Below are 20,746 nucleotides of genomic sequence, written 5' to 3'. Positions count from 1 at the left end.
GTGTGATCAGAAGAAACACCATGAAAATAAATCACAAAAGAAACGAGAAACTAATTGGAAGTAAAAAATGCAAAATCAATGAATAAAAGTAATGTATTTTTAGGATTTTATAAATAAACTAATGATTCAAGATAATTGAAGGCATCGGATCTCACATCCTATTGAACCTTCAATGTCACACCTTAGGTCTTCATAGCGCTTTGTTCAAAGTTATTTGGCATTGTACCAAGCTCCCCTTTTTGACTCCATATGCACCATGAATTTATCATGCAGCATCACGTAGTGCAAGAGATTTGAGAAGAACTAAGGAGAAGAAAATTATTGATGTGTAAAAATATGAAGAGTACATGTGCATTCATTGGCTGTAGGACCATTTACATTGAGATTGATGGGTGCTTTCAAACTCTTCCTTAAGTTTTAACTTTTGAAATAACATGAGGAGGAAATTCTACTTCGAAACAAATTTCCGGGACTAAGCACTATGGCAGATTCGGGTTTCTGATCATAGAATCAGGTTTATGATCATATAACTTGCGCTGTTAGAAATTTTACATGGCAAGGAAAGTCTTGTCAGATTTACTAATTCTTCTCCTAATGGGCTTGCTCTTCATCGGCAACTTGTTGCTGTACTTTTGTTTCTGATGGTGGAAAGGGGCACCATTTGGATATTTTGATGGCTGGTCATCCATCATCAGTTGTTTTGGCATTGAATTTGCACTATTTCCTGACAAACACTGATGCTGGCATGCGATCAACTTCTGGATGGCTAGCTCAGTGCCATCTGAAGGTTCAGACATCTGGAACCTGCTGTCAGCTCTCTCTCTCTTTCTCTTCTCTTTTCTCTCTCTGTCTCTGTCTCCCTCCCTCTCTCCCTCGCTCCCTTCCTGGTGCCTTTGCACCACATCAGATGTGCTGAGGACGTTTTTCTTTTGGAGATTCTAATGATTGATAACTCTTCAAGTTTGATCCTGATGTTTAAGAAACATCTTGAATTGTAGTTACCCTCTTGTTTTTTTTTTTAATAATAGGTACTAGCTCTTACATGCTTACCTTCATATTTCTGTTGCTCAGATCAACTAAGAGGCCAAATTGTTAACATCATTGGACATTGTAGCTTTTGTTCTGTGCTAGTTCTGGTTTTCTAATTTTCATTACTGCTACTAAATTTGGGAAAATCTGTTGAACATGCTGTTTTAACTTGTGTTGATACATAAGATTACATATATGATGCATGTTGATTAACATTGTTATCTTCTAGGAGGTGCACAATTCTGATCATGCATAAGAATAAATGGTTTGGTACAAAATTGTGAGTTAATGGTTTGAGGTCTTATCAAGAGAGAGCAGTGGTTTAGAACATGCATGTCCCTGTTAGGGCACAGTGATTGACTTCTGTGATCCTAGATGTAATTAAGTCGCATACAACTGTTCCTGCTAAGAGAAATATAGTTGCTTTCTTTCTCCATGTTCTTAGCTTCATGACAGAAGCTGGCATTGCTTTCTTCATAAGCTTCTCAAAGGTTTGTGTTGTTTATGGCATGAACTTTTCAATATAGTCCACCTAATCTTTGTGTTCCCCCTGTCATTCCCAGTTTACCTTTTCTTGTCTATAGCTTCACATTATCAATATAGCCAATTTGGTTGTGTTAGCTATCTAAAAATTTCTTAGAGGTCTATCTTGCATGCTTTTCCAGGTTTTATGTTTATCTTAACCTTGTTCATGTTATGAAGGAACTCAAGTCATTTGCTAGTGAAGATGTGGTGCGGTTCAAGTCCATCATTAGCGGGCATGAGAAAGTATGCAGATTTATGAGGAAAAGAATTGATGAACTTGAGCTAGAAAAGGTGTAATTGAAATATCTCGAGATTTGGCTCATTACTTGTTAAACGAAATTTTTAGGTCTTGACACAATGATTTGGCTCAATGCAGAACCTCTTGCACAATCAATCTGTTGATCAACAGAAACAAATCCAGGAGCTTAAATCTGATCTGGATAACCGCGAGAAGGCTATGGCTGTTAGTGACTATCTATTTATCCTCATTTCTTTTCTTTGATAAAATTGTGCTATGGTAAGGTTTTTGATGATTTGTCAGGAGCATGGTCTTCAACATGATTTGGAGAAGGATGAGCTCCTCTGTCGAGTCCTTGGTCTCCAGAAAGAAGTATCATGTTTATCATCTTCTTGTTTAACAAAGGAAAAGGAAAGCCTGCGAAAGGAGCTTGAGAAGACCAAAATGAAGTTGAAAGACACAGAGTCCAAGCTCAAGAATGCCATCAAGGATAAAATAAAACTTGAGGTTTTTTAGCCCCTGCCGTTTCTCTCTACTCCTTTTCCAATCATTTGCTTGGTGTTGACCTGTTTATGTTGCCAAAAAAAAATCTGTCCACAGAGTGAGAAAGCACAAGCTGAACGGGAGATAAAACACTTGCAAAGTCAGAGGGCTATTCTTGATCGTGATATTCGGAAGCGTGATTCTCTCATTGATAGAAGGCGTGAGTCAAAATCAACTGATTTTACTAAGCCAAAAGGAGTTAACAGTGCAGTCGAGCAAGCTCTCCAGGTGAGGTTTACTGATTTCGAATGGTAGGACTGAATCTTGAAATTGTTCTATAGGTCTGTGATCTGTCATTTTACATATGAAATGGTACATTAGTCCAATATTTTTGTTCACCCAGCAAAAGACTTGTTGAGCTTGTTGGGCAAGGCTACCCAAATTCATTTTGCAACAGATTTGTAATTTAATCATGATCTGTTTCTCAAAATAGTACAAAACATATCAAGCGTAAAGGCTAGCTAGTTGGTATATTCTCCAGCAGTATATATTATTTCAGCTGTTGTGGCTGTTGGAACTCACTTATGTTCCTTATATTGTTTGAGTAGATTTTCTTGAAAGTAATAAGTAATTTAATGTTCAACGCATCAAATGAAACAGATAGTGTTGTTTTCAGTCAGACTTTGTTAATTTTGTTCTCTAAGAACAAGAGTTAAGTATAAATATAAATATCAGCTGCTTTGGAGGCCAACAACCCAAATTTATATCCATCATCTGTACAAAACGACCGGTGTAAGCATTTTATAATAAAAAATTTAGATTATGGATATGATATACATGTATTTCCCTTTTTCACTTCTGTTCAAATAAGGACAATAGACTGAGGGTTTGCTGAGGAAGAAGCTATTTGAGTATTGTAGGTTTATGTGATGAAGTTCCCTTTTTGTGTTTTGAAGTATTCTAGTATTAAGGTTTATTTTGGTCAGCTCTGAAAGCTTTAACCTGATATACCTTCTATGATGTTACAGAAGTTTCTACTAATTTCTTCCCGCAGTTTTTAAAAGTGCCATGATGGCTTTTGGTGGTACTCATTATTGGAGTAACCTAAGGCTATCTGACAATATCCGAGCACCCTAGTCTATTGCCAGCAACTGCCCCGGAAACATAATACAGTCACCGGATCATCTTTGACTTCATTTGTATTATCAATATCATAAGATGTCTCGAGGTACACATGGTGTACATTTTGTTCAAGTGCTCACTGACAATTAGGAACGCTTCAACTGTATATTATAACCTACAAAATCTATACCAAACTCAGTAAAGTATATACTGAAGTCATAAATAAAACATAAAAAATAAAAAATGCATATCATTGTTGTTTTAACTCCAATAGTAGAAATTGTTGAGCTTCCATGGTTGTTCAGCTTACTGAAAGGCTTGAGATTGGGTATAGCATTTTGGATAAAATAACCTTTTGGGAACAATTATTCAATATTTTATAGTTCAATTTGATTTTTTGAGAAGGTGCAGTTGATATATCCCACTTCCACATTAGCATCGGCATGTTTTTTATATGAGAAGTATAAGAAAATTATATTTTATGTTAGGATCCTGTGGTATGTTTGATAGTGGAGTTATGATTTTTTGTATTTTAATGGATGTGCGTCATGGTTTGTACATACATCTGATTTTAGATTGGTGCAAGTCTCATGGCCCCATCATGTTATAAGGATCTGGCTGCATAGATTTTAATCTTGATCCAATATCGAAGTTTGTAGTGTTTGTGTGTGGGAAACCATTCATGGTGGCCTCAGATACGTCTAGTGTCCAAGCACACAGCCACCATGACAAGGTTGATGAGAACTATTAGTGATGGTTATTTTTGTAAATGAACACTCAGGATGAGGCTTGCTTATCTTGGTTGATTGTGGAGCCTCAGTCTTTCTGCTAATACTCATGCTTGCTCCCTTGTATTCATGCAATCTATCTTCAGTCAAAATTTTAATCAATATTTTTTTGGACATTTCATGTTGAGCTTTTAGGAAGACTACCAAAAGCTCGAAGTGCACGCTTTTGAGATGGAGGCTGAAATTGCTTCTTTAAAAGAAGCTTTGATAAGTGCAATTGGAGAAAAGGAAGAAGCCTTTGCAAGCAATGACTTCTTGAACGCAGAACTAGAATCTTTTTCTGACAAATTGAATGAAGCAGATAGCAAAATTAAATTGTTAAACGAGGAGGTCGCTGTTGTGGTATGCTTGATTGTATCTCCTCAAATTTATTGGAGCAAAGCTTCTTCATTCTTATTATTGTCAGTGTGCTTTTTTCTCAATTAGTTTTTCTTTTTCATGCAAATAATTCATAGGCTACATTTTGCAGACACAAAGGTTGCATGAATCTGAATCCTTTTCCAAGAAATTGGAAGCTTCTCTTGATTCACTGTACAAAGAGAAAGAAGAGATGGCAATGGTGATCAGATCCTTCCAAGTACCTCAGAGAGGAATGCTGCTTTCATATATTTTTATATAGCGCCTAACTATTCTCATTTGATATGCAGCAACTTACAGATGCCCTTCTCGAAGTGGAGGCTGAAAAGTCAACATGGTCAGCCAAGGAGAAAGCTTTCACTGAGGCCAATGAGAGATTAAAGATATCCAATGATGAGATTTTCAAGTTATCAGAAAAACTATCAAAGGTATTCTTAGATATGACTTATGAGCATCACCTTAAGCCCTGCTCCATCAAATTTGTTTCACTCTAGGGTCAAGTATAGTAAATCTATTAGCTTGAGTTAGCTTTGTTGAGCAAGCAAGAACATTCTTAATGCTGAAATAGAATGGGAACTGTAGCTTCACTGTAGCTGTGGAATACAAAATGGATATTCTATTAACTATTGGGATATCATTGTGAAATCTATTAAAAGATGAAGGGACATTTTAATTAATTTATCATTTTTGTCCATAGGAGAACAACGGGAAAGCTTCTAAAACAAAAAAAATGGAACATGAGAGTAACATGTCTACTGTGTAAAATTTATCCTCCTGAACTAAAGATATTCTATCTCAAAGCTAAACTTTATTTATAACATTATAGTTCAAGTGAAGACACAAGCAATGATCACTTTGTGTATTGGAAATAATTATTTGAAGACCCATGGCACGATCACTTCGTATATCTTCCTGAAGGAAGAAAGAAAATTTTCTAGAACATGGGTTCTTGTCATTCTTCTCTGTTTTCCTAATACTTTCACTAAATTTCAAGTGATCTCTTTGTATCATTGAGGTTAATCTTCCAATAGATCATTTTGCACCAATATGTTTCTTTGACCTTGTCTCATTAAATATTATACTTCAACTCTTTATGATAGTTAACTAAAATCTATTGCTGCAGGTTATAGATGGATGGTCTCTCTTTTTTTTAAACCTGAAAAAAGAACATGTTTGAAATTGACAAATATAGAATATAGAGTGAAAACCATGGTCTGCCGAACCGGTCCGGCCTGAAACCGGTACCCAGACAGCATGGATACCGGTTCTAGCTGTTCGGGTACCGGTTCCAACTATTTTTGGGCTGGTATCGATCGGTACGCATACGTACCAGCTGCGTACCGGTCTTGTACCGGCCCGTACTGGCCGGTTCGTACCGATACCTTTTTTTTTTAACCATAGCACGTGCTGTGGTGTGAGAGCACGTGGCCCGAAAGCACTCCCTCGGGGCAGAGCACCCGCATGAGGTTCCCCCCATGTTTTTCTGTGCGCGGTTCAACCGCGCGCGGCGCGCTTTCACGGCATGCGGACTCGATTCCCCATGCTGGGAGTCGCCCCGTGCGCGATTTCCCCGCCTCGCGCGGGCCACAAATGCCGCCAGCTCTGGCGCGTCCGCGCGGACGCGAACCAAAAAAAAAAAAAACAAAAACAGAGACCGGTTCATACCGGACCGGTTTCGGTACAAACCGGTCTCGAACCGGTCCGGTAGGCTATCGATACGTCTACCAGTATCGGTTTAGCGTACCTTGGGGAAAACACTTTATTCAAATTGATGCACATGATTTCTTTTTTCCTAATGTGAAAGTGTAAGTTCTATTCCTATTATTTTTCAAGAGATGTGCAAAATTGATAGATATGTCATTTGCAGATAATATGTTGTCATTGTTCGATCAAGAGTGTTAAACATGAAACTAAAGTATGGGAAAGCTTTGAAAAAAGCCTAAACTTAAGTAAACTAATTACAATGTAATATTAGTGGAGATATTGACAACAATGAGGGTTTGGTCAAATTTGATAGCCAAGAAGCACTTGAGTAAAATCATTTTCTTTAGCTGGCAAGGGTTCAAAGAATCAGGTTTTACAAAATTGGTATAATAACTTTCACAATCACATTGTTGATTCAGCTTTGGCAGACTATGTTGGATATATGTACCAGATTGTAATACAACTTGCCAAGGAAAGTCCTTTTGTTATCTTGGATCTATGAGACATAAGAATGGAGAAACGAGCAGACAGATTTAGTAGTATCAGAGTAAAGTGGATGTAGTGGAGAGTTGCTTCTTGTGGTGTTTGAAAGTTCACACTTAAGGCTGAATGAAATATTCTATAAAGCAACTGCAAGGCCTGCAATATGTATTCATTAAGAATGGGCATTTAAGAGGGTCCAAATGTATAAAATGAAGTAGAATGAACAGGTTGATGTGACTTAAGAAAAAGGATGCATGTTAGCAGAAATAATTGAGGATAAAGTGTGTGACATGGTTTTTAGTATGGACCTGGAATCCTTTGAGCAACCACCATGCAATTATTTGTCATTTCACAGAAATCTATAGTCAACCTTTTGATCAGTTTTGGCTTCGATGAGTGTTTGAAGCATGTATATAGTGTTTGATGACTGTAATTAGTAATGATTTTAACTCTTAAGTTTTGTGGGCAACCTAGGAATGCGTCACAATGAGTGGAAGTATGTGTTGTGAGGCCTTTAAGGCATGCATAGATAACTACATAGTTTTTGCCTCAGTTACAGCATTAAACTTGATATGGTGACAATCCAAAAGTAGCTATACCCTGATGGTAAGAAATACTCTAAAACCTAATAGTTTTCAGAGAATTTCCTTGCTTATCTTTAGCATATCTAATGGCATATACATAAAGGACTAGCTGGTCTTAACTGCTGAGAGACAAAAGTGTTTTTTCTCTCTACTGGTCCTCGAGTACACATATCTATTACTGATCCTTTGCAAGATCAGGATGAGACCTTTCTGAATTGCTAATCCATGTTAGGTCAACATCAAGAAGAGATGGGCCGTGGTGGTCCCTTTTGGACTGCCCGGATCTCATAATTGAATACAAAGTTAGATCTACATTGGGTATCACCTGAATCACCCCCGTCTATCCTCACTGAGGATAAGTTTGGTTTCAAACTCCGATTCGAGCAGGAGTACGCCACGCTCATTTGGCGGAAAGAAAGCCTATATGGCTGGTTACCTTTTCTCAGTGTCAAGCAAGAATGCTGGTTGAAGAGAATATTCCCGATCATCGCATAAGCTGAGCTGGGAATTCAGCATTAGATCATCGGCTAGCTGACCCCAGGGCTTTGGATATTCTGTATCTATCAACTCACCATGTTGATGGAGTATTAAATTTAACTTTATAGCTGACAGTTTGTATATCTATGAAGAGACATCAATTTGCTACATTGAACCTGATATTTTCTGCAGCAGTGGAGGCTTTGGAGTTTGGAGGGATGAAAATTTTCTGATGAGCAAGTAGTCAGGAACTACAAACACATTTTTATTGTTCTCCGCAATAATTTCTTTTTGAACTTTGAATCTGAAACCTATTGGAATCACATTAGAGGTGGAGACCTAAGAGAAGATCCTAGGATTCATGTTTTCGTTATATTCATTCTTTATGGTCTAGAACAAGGTTGGCGGAACCGTCTCAAACCATCCTGTTCGGAGCTTTCTGAGCCGTACCGGCGGCTTACCGGGATGGTTCTGGCAAAGAAACTAAACGCCGTCGTCGGAGAAGGAGAAGGAGAAGGAAAGAGAAGAAAAGAGAGAGCGAGCGGGGGAGGGAGGGAGAGGAAGGGAGGCCGGCGGACTTCACTTAAGAATCATGAAAACCAGCGCCGGCCTCCTTCTCCCTCTCCCTCCCCCGCTCTCTCTCTCTTTTCTTCTCTTCCAGGTCTCCTGTGTCAATACAGGCTTGGCATGGCATGGCATGGCGCAGGCCCGTACCGACTCATGCCATCGGGCAATCGGTACGGTGCCCGGTACCAGCACAACAGATCCTAGTCTAACAGATCTTAGTTTATGTACTCCTAATAGTCTATAAGAGTAGTCATACTGATCTTAAAGGCAATTTTTTATTCTGTTCACTCACAGCTGTTAACACCTGTTCTTATCTCTTTAACAATTGGATCCTGATTAATGGCAATCTTTGTAGGATTAAAATAGTGGAAGTCACTTTTGACACCTGGAACCATAACTTCTAATTAAGAAATTTTTTCATATTTGATTTTTATCCTAATAATATGGCCTCCATGAGTGATGCAGTATGTTTGTTCATGGTCATATATGGAAAGATTAATCTTCGTGGTGAATACTATTGCTTTTTCTGAGGTTAACATTTTGCACTGGTATCATGAATGTAGCTGTTGTTGTTTGCCTATCAACTCTTAGGGAAATGATACAGTTCATTAGCAAGATCATTTTTAACTGGGATCATAGTAGAAAACCCCTTTTGACAAACAGATACAAGCAATGAACAATTAAGATCATAATGGTCTGGTGGAGGTGCTGTGGCAGGCAAGTTACTATAGCTTGTTTGTGCAGTAATGTTAAATTCTACGGTCAACTAGTGGTAATGGGGTCTGGTGAAGGTTGACTCTAAGAAGAATTGGCTATCGCTTGGAGGAATAGACTTGTTGGATGGATTATCACTGTAGTTAATTTAATGTTTTTTTGGCTTCTGGAGGTGCTTGTTCTATCAGATCGAATAGGCAGGTCGTTGAGATTATGCATCTCATTTGTTGCCATCTCCTTCTTGAAACAACAGCTTTTGGACTCTTTTCATATCTATGTATGTGTACATTCATCCTTATATTTTATATACAGAATCCATGTGAAGTTGCCAATTCAAAAGTCTTGATGCAGATAAGAATATTAACCTTGTTGGCTTTTCATCAAGTAAATGGTGGTTTGCTAATAGTTTGGGGTGTGTATTTGTGTGCAGCTCACTGTCATTGTGTACCTGAATCACTGCTAATCAACTAGTAATGTTTCAGTGGTTGAATTTAGCAACTGACCCTTTGATACTTTTATGTCTACACTGACTCAGTTTGCTTATGCATGTTTCTTCTATGTAACAATTCTAGGATTATGTCATTCTTTAGATTTTGGCATCCATGTTATTTCTCTTTTAACATAATAAATAACAGATGCAAGATTTGCTTGATTGACTGTGAACTTACAGTAGGCATTTCTAGACATTATTCTTATCATGGCAATTCTAAAATATAGGTGAAACATGAATTGGAGTCTTGCAGAGAACAATGTGGGGTATTAAGGGAAAGATTGGTTCTTTCTGAGGAAAATGCAGAAAAAGAGAGAGAGTGCAGGTTAGTCAGCTTTTAATCTGTACCTTTTGCAGGAAATGCAGCCTACATTATCTGAAATATAACCATGTAACTGGTTTTTATATGCACATACATTACTTGATTCAAATACTTGGCAATAATTTATTGTTACCATTTGGAACTGGCATGCATAGAATTCTGGCCATTTCCTATTATGCTTTCAGTAAAAAGTTCTGTTCTTTTTGTAATGCAAAAAAAATCATGTTCATTTTGCCAATCTGGTCTATAGCTGGTTGTAAAGATCTATTCAATCCTTCCATGGGGCATCCTCAAGTCTGACCCCATATCTTAAGGAAGGTCATGGATTTTGTGATGATCATTAGTACATGCTCTTATTTGTTCTCTGTTTAATCATAACTATTTATGTCCGTGCTGCTACTTATTTAGATCACTCTATAGTTTTGTGGATCATCTATCAAGGAAAAGAGAACAATTCACTGAATGAAAACAGAATCAGCTTCTGAAAATTCCAGTAAATGGGCAAGGATTTTTTTTTTCTTTTTTCCTTTTTGTGAACTTGCTTCTTTCAAGAGCGAGATAAAGTAGTGAAGTCTAGGAGCGTTATATTCCTGGCAACTGGCCACAATAAATTTGCTTTATAATTTATTCTACTTCAGATTCAACTTATTAGGTTTCCTTGTTAACCTATTTTCTTCCCAATGAAGCTCCTAGTCTGAGTTAGCATTTCATTATAGGACTTCGGTATATATGCAATCTTTAGTTGTTTTCACCCACTTAATCAACTTAAAATGGAACTCAGTTTCATTACTGCTCCTACTAATAATGGAAGAGCTCTCTATAAACTGACAAAACTACCACCACAAGGCCTTAAATGTACAAATTACTTTCATCTTGTTGAAAGTTGCCACATGATTTCCATACATTTACATGCACAATGACATGAATGTCTTAGTGGAGATATATCAGTGAATGGGGAGATGCATTCTAATATATGGCCGCAATAGTGCAGTTGCAGAGAACCTCCACTATTGCAGCATTAGTTTCCGTCAAGACTCAGTCATGCACTTAGACTGTCAATAAAACTTCCAGAAGCAGCACTAGAGGAGGAAAAGGGAAGGCTTCAAGGAATGATCTGGGTCCTAACCTGTAAGCATGCTTGGATGATTTGGAGCACTGTAGCTGGTGGCTGAGATGGGGAAGAAATAATATTGGGGTCAACCTTTGAAGTTCCCAATATTTGGTAGCCAACCTAAATGTCCTAAGTAATGGCCAAATCTTGATGCCTTACTATCAAGATCAGGCATTCTAAATGTATGGATGCGCGTGTAGAAAATATGTGACCTCCAATGCAGGGATAGCACCTCTTAAGAAGAATCTATGGGGTGAAAATGGTACTTGCAAGTTCATCCGTCATGCCTTACAACCTTTGCAGCTAGTTGACTTTGCTAGACAATTTCATTGCAGGTCATTTTGTTAGCCATAATACTTTGTCACCAGTCTTGGCGGAATTTAGTTTTAAGTGTTTATTTGATCATTTCATAGGTTTATTTAGTACTTCGGTATCGTCTCTGAAGGCTTGCTTCAATACCAGACCACACTGCTAGTGACTTCTCTTAGGTCTCCTGTGGGCTATGAGATAGTATAAGCAACTTCTGTGGTTACTAATCATTTTGTGGATTGCTTCTCTTGGTAAGATACATGCTCAACTGCATATATGCCGTCACCCTGTTTCACATCCTCGATGTTACTCATTGGCTGTAGTAATCTCCAATGTTCAAGGTCTTTCATCAATGCTTGGCTATCCTCAAAAATCTCCATAGATTAGCTTTTATACTAAAGTTTGAAGTTTCCGAGGAAATTGAACATCCAATGTGGATAGCTTTTAGCTGGCAGTGGCAAAAATTGACTCTATTTTATAGTTTTAGCTTTCATGATGGAAACTTTAAAAACCATTCATAAAAAATTCTGACCAAGACAAAGTACTTGAAATTTAAGTGATATATGCTATCTTGGCTTGGTTTATTTTTATTTTTGTATATTATTTCAAGTTTTGACTAAATTGCTGAAACTTTATCTGGAAGTGACCTTTTATTGTTGTAGTACATTTTTAGGCTTTCCTTTTCCTAGTAGTGGTCTGTTATATTCTGCAGTTGTTATAATAGTTGGACTTTGGAGTATGACCCACCATAATTTTGTGAACGGGAATGGTAGGGAGGGGTGTGGTGGAGGTAGGAAGATGTACCTTGTGTTTTCCAAAGTCACAACTTCATTCTTTTGCTCTTGAACTGCAAATAGACAAAAAAGGGTCCTTATATGCAGTTAGTCTATAGAGGGTGGCATGGCACGCCATGCCAAACCGAACCGATGGTACAAGGCATACTGTACAAGTTCAGTACCAATGCATGGTATGGGGAATGTCTCGACACTTGGTACGCTGTAATGTCTGTGCTTTATAATTTTTGGTATTCTTTTCTCTTATATGATCATGCATTACACTATTGCATTAATACACATGCATACTTCTTGCATGATGTGCCCTCGGTAGGTTGGCCCTTACACTAGCAACAAATGAGGCCTATCTGTTCATCATTGCTCACTATATCCCTCTTTGACCAGCAATTTTTGAACGTGCTTCCAAACGTCGATGAGGGTCAGCCAGTTTTTCAAAAGCCTTTACAATATTCTGATAGTTGAAGCTTTCTATTCAAAGAACTAAAATTTATTTACTTGTTAATTCGCTGTCCAGGCATGTATAGTGGTGTCTGCTTTGCTATTCTATATATTTATCCATCAATAGATATGTCATTGATTTTTAATGCATTAGCATATGATTTTTCTCTGTTACACAGCACAGTAAAGCCTCCAGAGATTGCTCAGTTAAGAATTGAGCTTAAACAATGCGTATCTGGCAGTGCTGAAGATGAAAATGTGAGTCTTTCTGCATCCAACTTGTTTACTTCCAATTTCAGGTAAATTTATATAACTTTTGATACACATTCAGTTAAAGTCAAAATTTGAGCTGCTGTCATCGGAATACCATCATGCTTATGGAGAGGTGCAGAGATTGCAAGAGCAATTGATCATCCTTACGAGAGAAAGAGATAAATTATCTCTTCAAGTCGAGGAGAAGGATACAGGATCTTTTTTGTTAGAAGATTACCAGGTTTCACCTGTCTTAACCCATACACAGGATCTTTTTTGTTAGAAGATCTTTCTTGTACACTTGTTACAATAACCATGAAAAGAAAAAACTTTCCAATTTCTTAATCTCAGTCCTGCTTATGCTGGTTTCATGATACACCACATAACATTGTCTGACTGGACAGAATCTTAAGAGTCAGCTTCTCATGGTGACAAGTGAAAGAGATGATTTGACGTCTAAAAATGAAGAGCTGAACACAGTAATAGTTGAAGCAGAAGTTCTTAGGAAAAAATATGATGACATGGTAAATCATCTGGTTTTTCCTTCAAGTATGAGCTTGGCTTATTTTCGCTAATTGCTTCCCAATACTGCATTTCTTTTGTCTTCAGTTGCTGAAAGCTAGAAGAGACTCAGATGAATTTGCAAGAAGGATCTCCAGTACGGAAGTCAAGATGCATACTGTGAGCTCTCTTTTTCTCTTTCATGTTGACATGTATGAAAGTGTTATGACAATAATTGTGTTAGCACAAGTAAATTAATGTTTTCTTTTCTCAGAGCACACAAGCATATTAATGTTATGTAGTCTTAGTGCACTTGTTATTTGCAGATTTGCCTGAGCGAGAATTATATTTTCCTGTTGTTTCATAATATAACTTGAGAAGTATGAAAAGTACACCTGACAGGCTATTTTCTTTGATGTACTTCCACAACATGAAGCAGAAGTAACTAGTGATTTCCTACTCATAGTCATTTTTTAAATCTTGATCAATTTTATAGTTGATAACACTATGGATGTTTGTTTGTTATCTTTGAAATGGAGAATTTAATTTTCTTTTATTATTTTACAACATGTGTTCGTAGCTGGAATAATTTATGTTGATTTATGTATTTGTTGCATGAACGAAACTCACTAAGGGTTGCTGCTAGCTGTTAAAGAAGATTATAACTTACTGAGTAGAAATAAATTGAACTTGCTCTAGCATACCACTATAACTTGGTTGATACTCAAGACATGCCTGAGCTACTCAGGCATTCTCTATTCTTAATTAATAGCACAAGTCTTTGTGCAGTTGCTGTTTTACTTTTCATTGACTGATGATCCATTTATACTTTTTATCCATGTTTTCTTAGCCAACAAGTTTTGTATGGATGGCTATTGCCAATCATTTGCTTGCTTAAGTTATCATCATACATCAATATCTATACAGATATAAACAACTTATTGTAATTTAGATGTTGCATCAGAATATCATTACAATAACTAACATATCTTAAGACATTTATTTCAGCATTTATTCCTATCAGGGACTCTGTCCTCAGATAGCATAATGTTTCTTGTGTCAGCTCACACAAATTCCATAAGTGTTTCCGTAGGTCTATCTATCCTAACGTTTCCTACCAGTATCAGCTCATTTCTTTCCCAAAGCTCCTCAATTCGTAAGTTATACATGCCCATCCTACCTCATCCAATGCTTAAGCATTTTACCCATTTAGTGGTCCAGCTTTTAAACTGTTTTGTCTCACTCGGTTTCAATTATTGAAAGAAGACCTTTATATTTTAGTCACATCCATCTCAGCAATCTTATCTTTACTGTCCTGATTTGTTATACCCTCCAACTAAGTTCGAGGAAAAGGAAAAGTAAAGATTCTTACATCTTTTGGCTTGTTACCAAGTGGTGCTGAGCTGTATTGACCCATGTGCTGAATGGTAAGACCGGCACTATTTTACACCAAGTAGCTCACCAGTAGTTGATAGACCTAATGCGACTGCTGGTATTGGCCTGGCACAGGCTGATAGTTAAATCCATCTTACAAATAGCCACATTCCAAGTGTGATATGTTTCCATTTTTGAAAATATAAAGTATGCTTGAACAAATGTCCTTCATTGAATGTAACATAATACTCAAGTCATTACTTCTAACAAATTCCTAGTTCCATATCACAAAATTGAGGGTATGGATTTTATCATTTTCCCATTTGTTTAGGACAAGTTTTCTTTACTTACAAATACTGTCATATTAATCCTTTTAAATTTTATCAGCTTGTAACTGTGTACCACATCAAACAACATGTCAAACAAATTCTATTTGTCTTTAAGGATTTCTGATGGCCATTACTTCTAACAAATTCCTAGTTCCATATCATGGAACTGAGGGTACGGATTTTATCATTTTCCCTCCCATTTGTTTGGGACAAGTTTTCTTTACTCTACAAATATTGTCATATTAATCTTTTTAAACTTTATCAGCTTGTAACTGTGTACAACATCGAACTCACATCAAACAAATTCTATCTGTCTTTAAGGATTTCTTATAACTGAACTATGTCAGCTAGTTTTCATGAATTCAACTCAAATTCGTATTTACAGGAAGCTTTGAACTACAATAAAGAGAGGACGAAGCTCAGAATGCGGCTTCGCTCAATGCAGGCAAAGTTAGATGCACTCCGTGTCAGGTACAATGAGGTGATGGATGAGATGGGTCTCATGAACAAGAAATTTGAAGAAGCATCCACCAAGTTAAAGAAGCAACTTGCCTCCTATGGGGTTGAAATACTTCGCCTAAAGAAGCAGCTTTCAACTGATGACTGAGTTTTGGTAGGCATCATTATATGGAAGAATAGGATCCCTAATCTTGAAGCAATCCTTATAGACTTGTGCAAAATATTTTCGGTGGTTTTTGTCATGGCTACAAGTGGGTATAAGTGCCTGGGTAATTTTACAATATGTGCATTCTGCCAACACTAATTTTAAGCCTTGTGCTTATCAGCGTTTTGCATTCAAATCAATTCTGCATTTTCTGTTTTTTTTCCACCAGGTGTCTTTTCTATTATATGAACTATAAATATCGTCAATGTCATTCTCAAAAAAAGCATCTCCAGTTCAAATATTTTTCCTTGGCGGATGATTCTCCAAACTATTTTTACTCGAATAGGTTGTTCACAGACTTTCAACTACACAATTAGCATCATGAATCTCTCTGAACTTGTTCATGAAATACTTGTGGGTTGTTAGTTGATGATGCCATCTGTCCAGATGGATGTTGCTATTATTCTGTTACCGACTCTCCCTTGCCTATTCTTTGGCGAGCTTTATAATTTTGTTCTGAAAACTTCGTCCACCTCACATTGCAAAGTAATGCTACAGGGCCCAAACCTGGTCCCGCGATTTTTTTTTACTACTTGCATGCCATGTGACGGTATTCACACGTAAGTGGCCTCTGTTTTCTTTTTTCGTTTTTTTTTTTTGTGCGTTTGGGTTTTGGTGTTGTGTTGAGTCCCAAAGCATTTTCATTGAGGGAAATGATTAAAAACCCATCGGTAGTTTTCTCCTTGTATATATCATGCAGAGCTGCTTTGTTTTGCCTTGTCAAAATAAAACCCTGAAAATTTCGAAAATAAAGTAACATTACAAAGTTTAATTTGCATAAATTCCTCCATCCTCAACTCATAGACCATAGTAGTACAAAATGTATGTCAGATAATTTACGGGAACTATTTGATATTTTAAAGAAGAAAATTACAGCAGGAAAAGCGGAAACGTTTGACAGCAGCTTGTCGCGAGAAAGAGTTCCGGCAGAATACGAGATGGAGAAAATGCCTGAAGACAAATTTGGAGAAATGCGGTCTTCTCAAAGGATCAAATTTTACTCGAAATGGCTCTGATTCCCTTCTCATATTTGGCCAATGCATCCCTACGGAAACCTTGAAAGAGCGCTGCATAGTGCAGAAGACCAAGCAGACGTCCGAATCATCCAGAATTTGTAGAAGCTGACATGACCAATATAGGTCCTAGCAGCAGTGGGCTTACCGAATCTGCCAGGCCGTACAAATTCCTATCAAATTATTAACCAGAGCAGCCACCATGTATCACCGATTTCTAGTTTCATCATCAAACCTCTCTCTATAACACTTTTTATCTGGTTTTCCAGATCTTATTCCAACATCTGCTCCCAAACCATGACCTCGATTACGGATACAGCAGCTTCAGCTCGGCGGTAGTTATTCAACTGTGTACAACCCCATCTGGACACAGCTCCAATTGTACCTGCAAACTCTCGTCTCTCAAGAGTCAAAAGTAGGTGATATCCCAACTAGAACATAATAGTAGGGGCAAACCATCAATCTTTCTTTTTGAGATGAGCAAGCAAATGAGAGAGGAATCCAACGCCATGTTCGAATGTTCAACTAATCATGAGGCTGGCAGAGCCAATGCAGCCCATCCAGCAAATCGGAGTACATTCTCCGGTTCATCGCCCCCCTCCTCCCCAATTCCTCGAGCAGCTCGAACGCCTCCTCCGTCCTCCCTTCCCTGCACAAGCCCTCGAGCAGGGTCCTGTATGTCAACATATCGGGGGCCATCGAATTCGCGAGCATATCGAACAACACCTTGATCGCCTCCTCGAACCTCCTCTCCAGTGCCAGACTGCTGACCAGTGCCATGTAGACGCTGCTGCTCGGCACCAATCCCTTCTCCCTCATCTCTTTGAAGTACCCCATTCCTCCATCGATCCTCCCTTTCTCGCACAACCCTTTGGTAATGTAGCCGTAGGTAAACTCGTTGGCCTCGCACCCGTAGAGGCCCATCTCCTTGAAGACCCGGATGGCCTCGTCCATCTCCAAGCACCTGGAGTAGGCCTTGATGATCAGGTTCATGGCGAAGGTGTCGGGGATGACCCCCGAGGCCTTCATCTGCCGGACCAGCGACCGGACCGCGTGGAGGTAGACGTAGGAGACCGGGGGCTTGTTGAACCGCCGGAGGATGGCGCCGAGGAGCATCGAGTAGGTCTGGAGGTTGGGGCGGCAGCAGGCGGCGGCGGAGGCATCGCGGTGGCGCTGTTGCATCTTCTTGAAGACGTCGAAGGCGCGGGAGAAGAGGTGGCGGCGGGAGCAGCAGAAGTGGATGGCGGCGTTGAAGAGGGCGAGGTCGGGGGGGCAGGCGCCGGCGAGGATCTCGTCGACGAGGGCCTCGGCCTGGGAGAAGCGGCGGCTGGTGACGGCGATGTGGAGCATGGCGAGGTAGACGGAAGGGGTGTGGCGGTAGCCGCGCTGGAGGGCGGTCCACCGGAAGAGGTCGAGGGCGAGGTCGGGGTCCGACTGGGCACGGAGGGCGGCCTCCACGTCGTCGGCGGCGAAGCCCGGGCGAAGGCGCTCCACCCAGCTCTCGAATTGCTTCTCCAATGGGGTGCGGGTCCGACGGCTAGGGTTAGGGTTTCCGTCTGGGTTCGGGTTTGGAGGGGCAGGGTTTTGCTCTTCTGAGGAGGGGGCGGAGCAAAGGGCGCGGGAGGATCCGAGGAACGAGATGGGATTAAGGCTAGGAGGGCCAGGCGTTTGGGCTAAGAGGCGTCGTTTGGTCTCGGATAAAATGGGAGAGAGGAAGCGGTAGGAGCCGACACCCATTGGCTACGAGTTGGAGAAGACGACCCAGCTGGTTCGTTACGCGCCCCCAGGGAAGAGCGGCGAGGGAAATATAAATTGGAAATCCTAACTGGGCTTGGCCCAGTCGCGCACGGCCTAGTTCGTTGCGTTACATAACATGGCTTATAAGAATGCGAATGAGAATACGCCAGACTTCAGTCACCAATACTGGGTATAAAATGATTTGAGTCCCTGCAGGATGTGAGGTAAGAATGTCCAGGTTGCATTCAAAGGCATTCTAGATAAAGGAACGAGATCTTATCTTATTTCCGCTTCCAATAAACCAATGAAATTGACCATCCAATTTCTTCCCCACATTGACTAATGCTTCCCATGGTGGAGAGGAGCTGATAGGGAGGGAGTAAGAGGATCGATCACCATCAAATTTGTACTGAGTAAGAGAAAGAGTTGATAAGCTATCGTCCCTTCTCCCATCACATTATTATTTTCTTCAAAGTTTTTCACTCTTGTGAATGAGTAATACCGAGTGCCAACAGCAGTCCACAACTCTGACACAGATCCGTGAAAGCAGCATTCACGCCTTTCTCGTATGTGGAATGGGTTGGTGCTGTCGATCCATCTCCCAAACCGCTGCTCTATGTTTATCTCGGCCCATCAAGAACAATTGTGGGCTGGATGCATGCCGCTGAACTGTTCGGAGTCGGATCTCCGGGTAAACATTCTCGTGAATCCGACCCGTTACTATCCCAGAACGAAAGCACCGTAAAAACCCTAGTTTTGCGGCTCGCCTCCAGAAGTCTTTCGTTTTTCTAGATTTCTTGAGCTTTTGTGGGTTGATCCTATCAGCGAATCGAGGAATTTCGAATTCGAGGTGATTTTGTTTCCTAATATAAGAACTTGATCTCTTCCAGCAATTGATAAGCATGTCCGCGTCAATACTTGAAGTTGGAGTGTTTATTTAGTTGAATCAAAATTGCAGCGTTTTCATCTAGAGGACATTGTGGGGTTTATTTGAAAATTAGTTTTCTTTTTTCACGCGCCGGTGGAATTATATGATTTTGACCTAAGATTTTTTTTTTTTTGACAAAGATACTTTTCTTATTGCTTCATATTGTGGAGGCTTTAGGTTGCACCATGAGTTTAGAGGAGATTGAATTCATGGACTCGTCCTTATATGGTCTTAGATATTTGAGATTTTGTTTAATTTTACTATTGAAAGCTGGTGATTATGATTCCTTTGATCTGTTTTGTCGATACAATTAGTGTTTCAGGCAAACATGGCTTGCTTTGAGTTGATGGAATTGCTTTATTTTCCCCTTTTTTAGCAAATTTGCGTAAAAAGGCATCTCGATTCTTTTCTGTTTTCTTCCACTATTTTGTTCGGTCCCACATTTACCGATTCATCATGCTGTTGTTTGTTGTAGTTTGAAAATTGTAATCTTTCTACATTGCCAAACTAAACTTTGTGTTCATTGTTTTAATGTATTTCTTTCCAAATGCTGTCATATCCATCAGAGGTCGCAGTGCTTCTCTGTTTCTCTGGTTGCATGCAATAGCTTTTTCCCCACCAAATACCTATGTGCTTACAAATACATATATCACAACTCACATTTGTTTCCTTTTGTTAGTCATTATTATGTCCAAATGATACTTCCAAATCTTTCTTAAGTTCTCCATTTAGCGACTTTCTTAGAACCTACTTTGCCATTCCAATCAGGGGGATTATAGTAATCTAATCGCTGGAAGATAGGCAAAATGGAATTTCAGTAACATTCCTTGTTTTCTTATTCTGTATCATTGACTAGTGGAGAGGTGGAAGTGGATGAACAGCTGAAGCCTTGTTACAAAAATGGTGGATATTTGGTGGTCCTTGTTTGGGGCTGCCATTCCAGCTGTTGTATTTGGGCAAGCCATTAGAGTGAAGAGAAGACGAGCCGAGGAACAAAGGCTTAAGAGTGCTCGAAGGCGAGAGAAGAACTCCGATGACATCTTTGTCTGTGAGAGAGTTTGTACTTCAAAGAGGATGCTGAATAAAGTCGGTGCATTCTCTAAAGACCCAACTCCTAATGCATGTGTTACTGTTTGTGGTGTTTCTGAGCTTGATGCTTGTGCCGATGCTTGTGCACGGACTGTTTGTGTTCACCAACACCAAGTGCCCAATTGGAATGACATCTGCCTTAAACAGTGCCAAAGTGAATGCCTCAAGCTTTCTTCATCATTGACTCTTTAGAGCATATTTATTGTCGAAACGGAACCTTCATGATTTTACTATCCCAAGAGAAAAATGTTAATCTGCAATGTAAATTTTCTTCTTTCTTGTGAATTTAATTAGTGGATCATGGAATTTGTTGCTTGTTTGTTA

The 20,746-nt window shown here is 39.2% G+C and overlaps 2 protein-coding genes and 1 pseudogene across 6 annotated transcripts in view; 2 read left to right on the top strand and 1 right to left on the bottom strand.

The window, feature by feature from the left end:
- LOC120106187 (P-loop containing nucleoside triphosphate hydrolases superfamily protein) overlaps window positions 1–15,896 on the top strand; it is a 36,661-nt gene extending 20,765 nt beyond the window's left edge. For all 4 annotated transcript variants that reach the window (XM_088716562.2, XM_039119096.3, XM_088716563.2 and 1 more), the window contains 13 exons: window positions 1,732–1,845; window positions 1,931–2,017; window positions 2,096–2,299; window positions 2,393–2,563; window positions 4,321–4,527; window positions 4,655–4,744; window positions 4,833–4,970; window positions 9,789–9,886; window positions 12,715–12,793; window positions 12,867–13,028; window positions 13,192–13,311; window positions 13,397–13,468; window positions 15,377–15,896. In XM_088716562.2, the coding sequence (XP_088572688.2) occupies window positions 1,732–1,845; window positions 1,931–2,017; window positions 2,096–2,299; window positions 2,393–2,563; window positions 4,321–4,527; window positions 4,655–4,744; window positions 4,833–4,970; window positions 9,789–9,886; window positions 12,715–12,793; window positions 12,867–13,028; window positions 13,192–13,311; window positions 13,397–13,468; window positions 15,377–15,598 (1,764 nt within the window). In that variant the 3' untranslated portion in view covers window positions 15,599–15,896. The remainder of the gene's footprint in view (window positions 1–1,731; window positions 1,846–1,930; window positions 2,018–2,095; window positions 2,300–2,392; window positions 2,564–4,320; window positions 4,528–4,654; window positions 4,745–4,832; window positions 4,971–9,788; window positions 9,887–12,714; window positions 12,794–12,866; window positions 13,029–13,191; window positions 13,312–13,396; window positions 13,469–15,376) is intronic.
- A 499-nt stretch (window positions 15,897–16,395) lies between these two features.
- LOC103717190 (Tetratricopeptide repeat (TPR)-like superfamily protein) lies at window positions 16,396–18,898 on the bottom strand. The gene has a single exon (XM_008805478.6). The coding sequence runs from the start codon at window positions 18,403–18,405 to the stop codon at window positions 17,194–17,196; it is 1,212 nt and encodes a 403-aa protein (XP_008803700.4). The 5' UTR covers window positions 18,406–18,898; the 3' UTR covers window positions 16,396–17,193.
- Window positions 18,899–19,135: 237 nt separating this feature from the next.
- On the top strand, window positions 19,136–20,746 carry LOC103717191 (uncharacterized protein At5g64816 pseudogene; annotated as a pseudogene). Its single transcript, XR_005508403.3, has 2 exons — window positions 19,136–19,255; window positions 20,190–20,746. The product of XR_005508403.3 is annotated as an uncharacterized protein At5g64816 pseudogene (transcript).

This window comes from Phoenix dactylifera, chromosome 2 (genome assembly GCF_051530095.1).
Source record: "Phoenix dactylifera cultivar Ajwa chromosome 2, Ajwa_hap1_PhDact_Kaust_v1.1, whole genome shotgun sequence".
In the NCBI taxonomy this organism is placed as follows: domain Eukaryota; kingdom Viridiplantae; phylum Streptophyta; class Magnoliopsida; order Arecales; family Arecaceae; genus Phoenix; species Phoenix dactylifera.
Note: the sequence above shows the minus strand (reverse complement) of the source record. Positions and strands in the feature narration are given on the sequence as shown.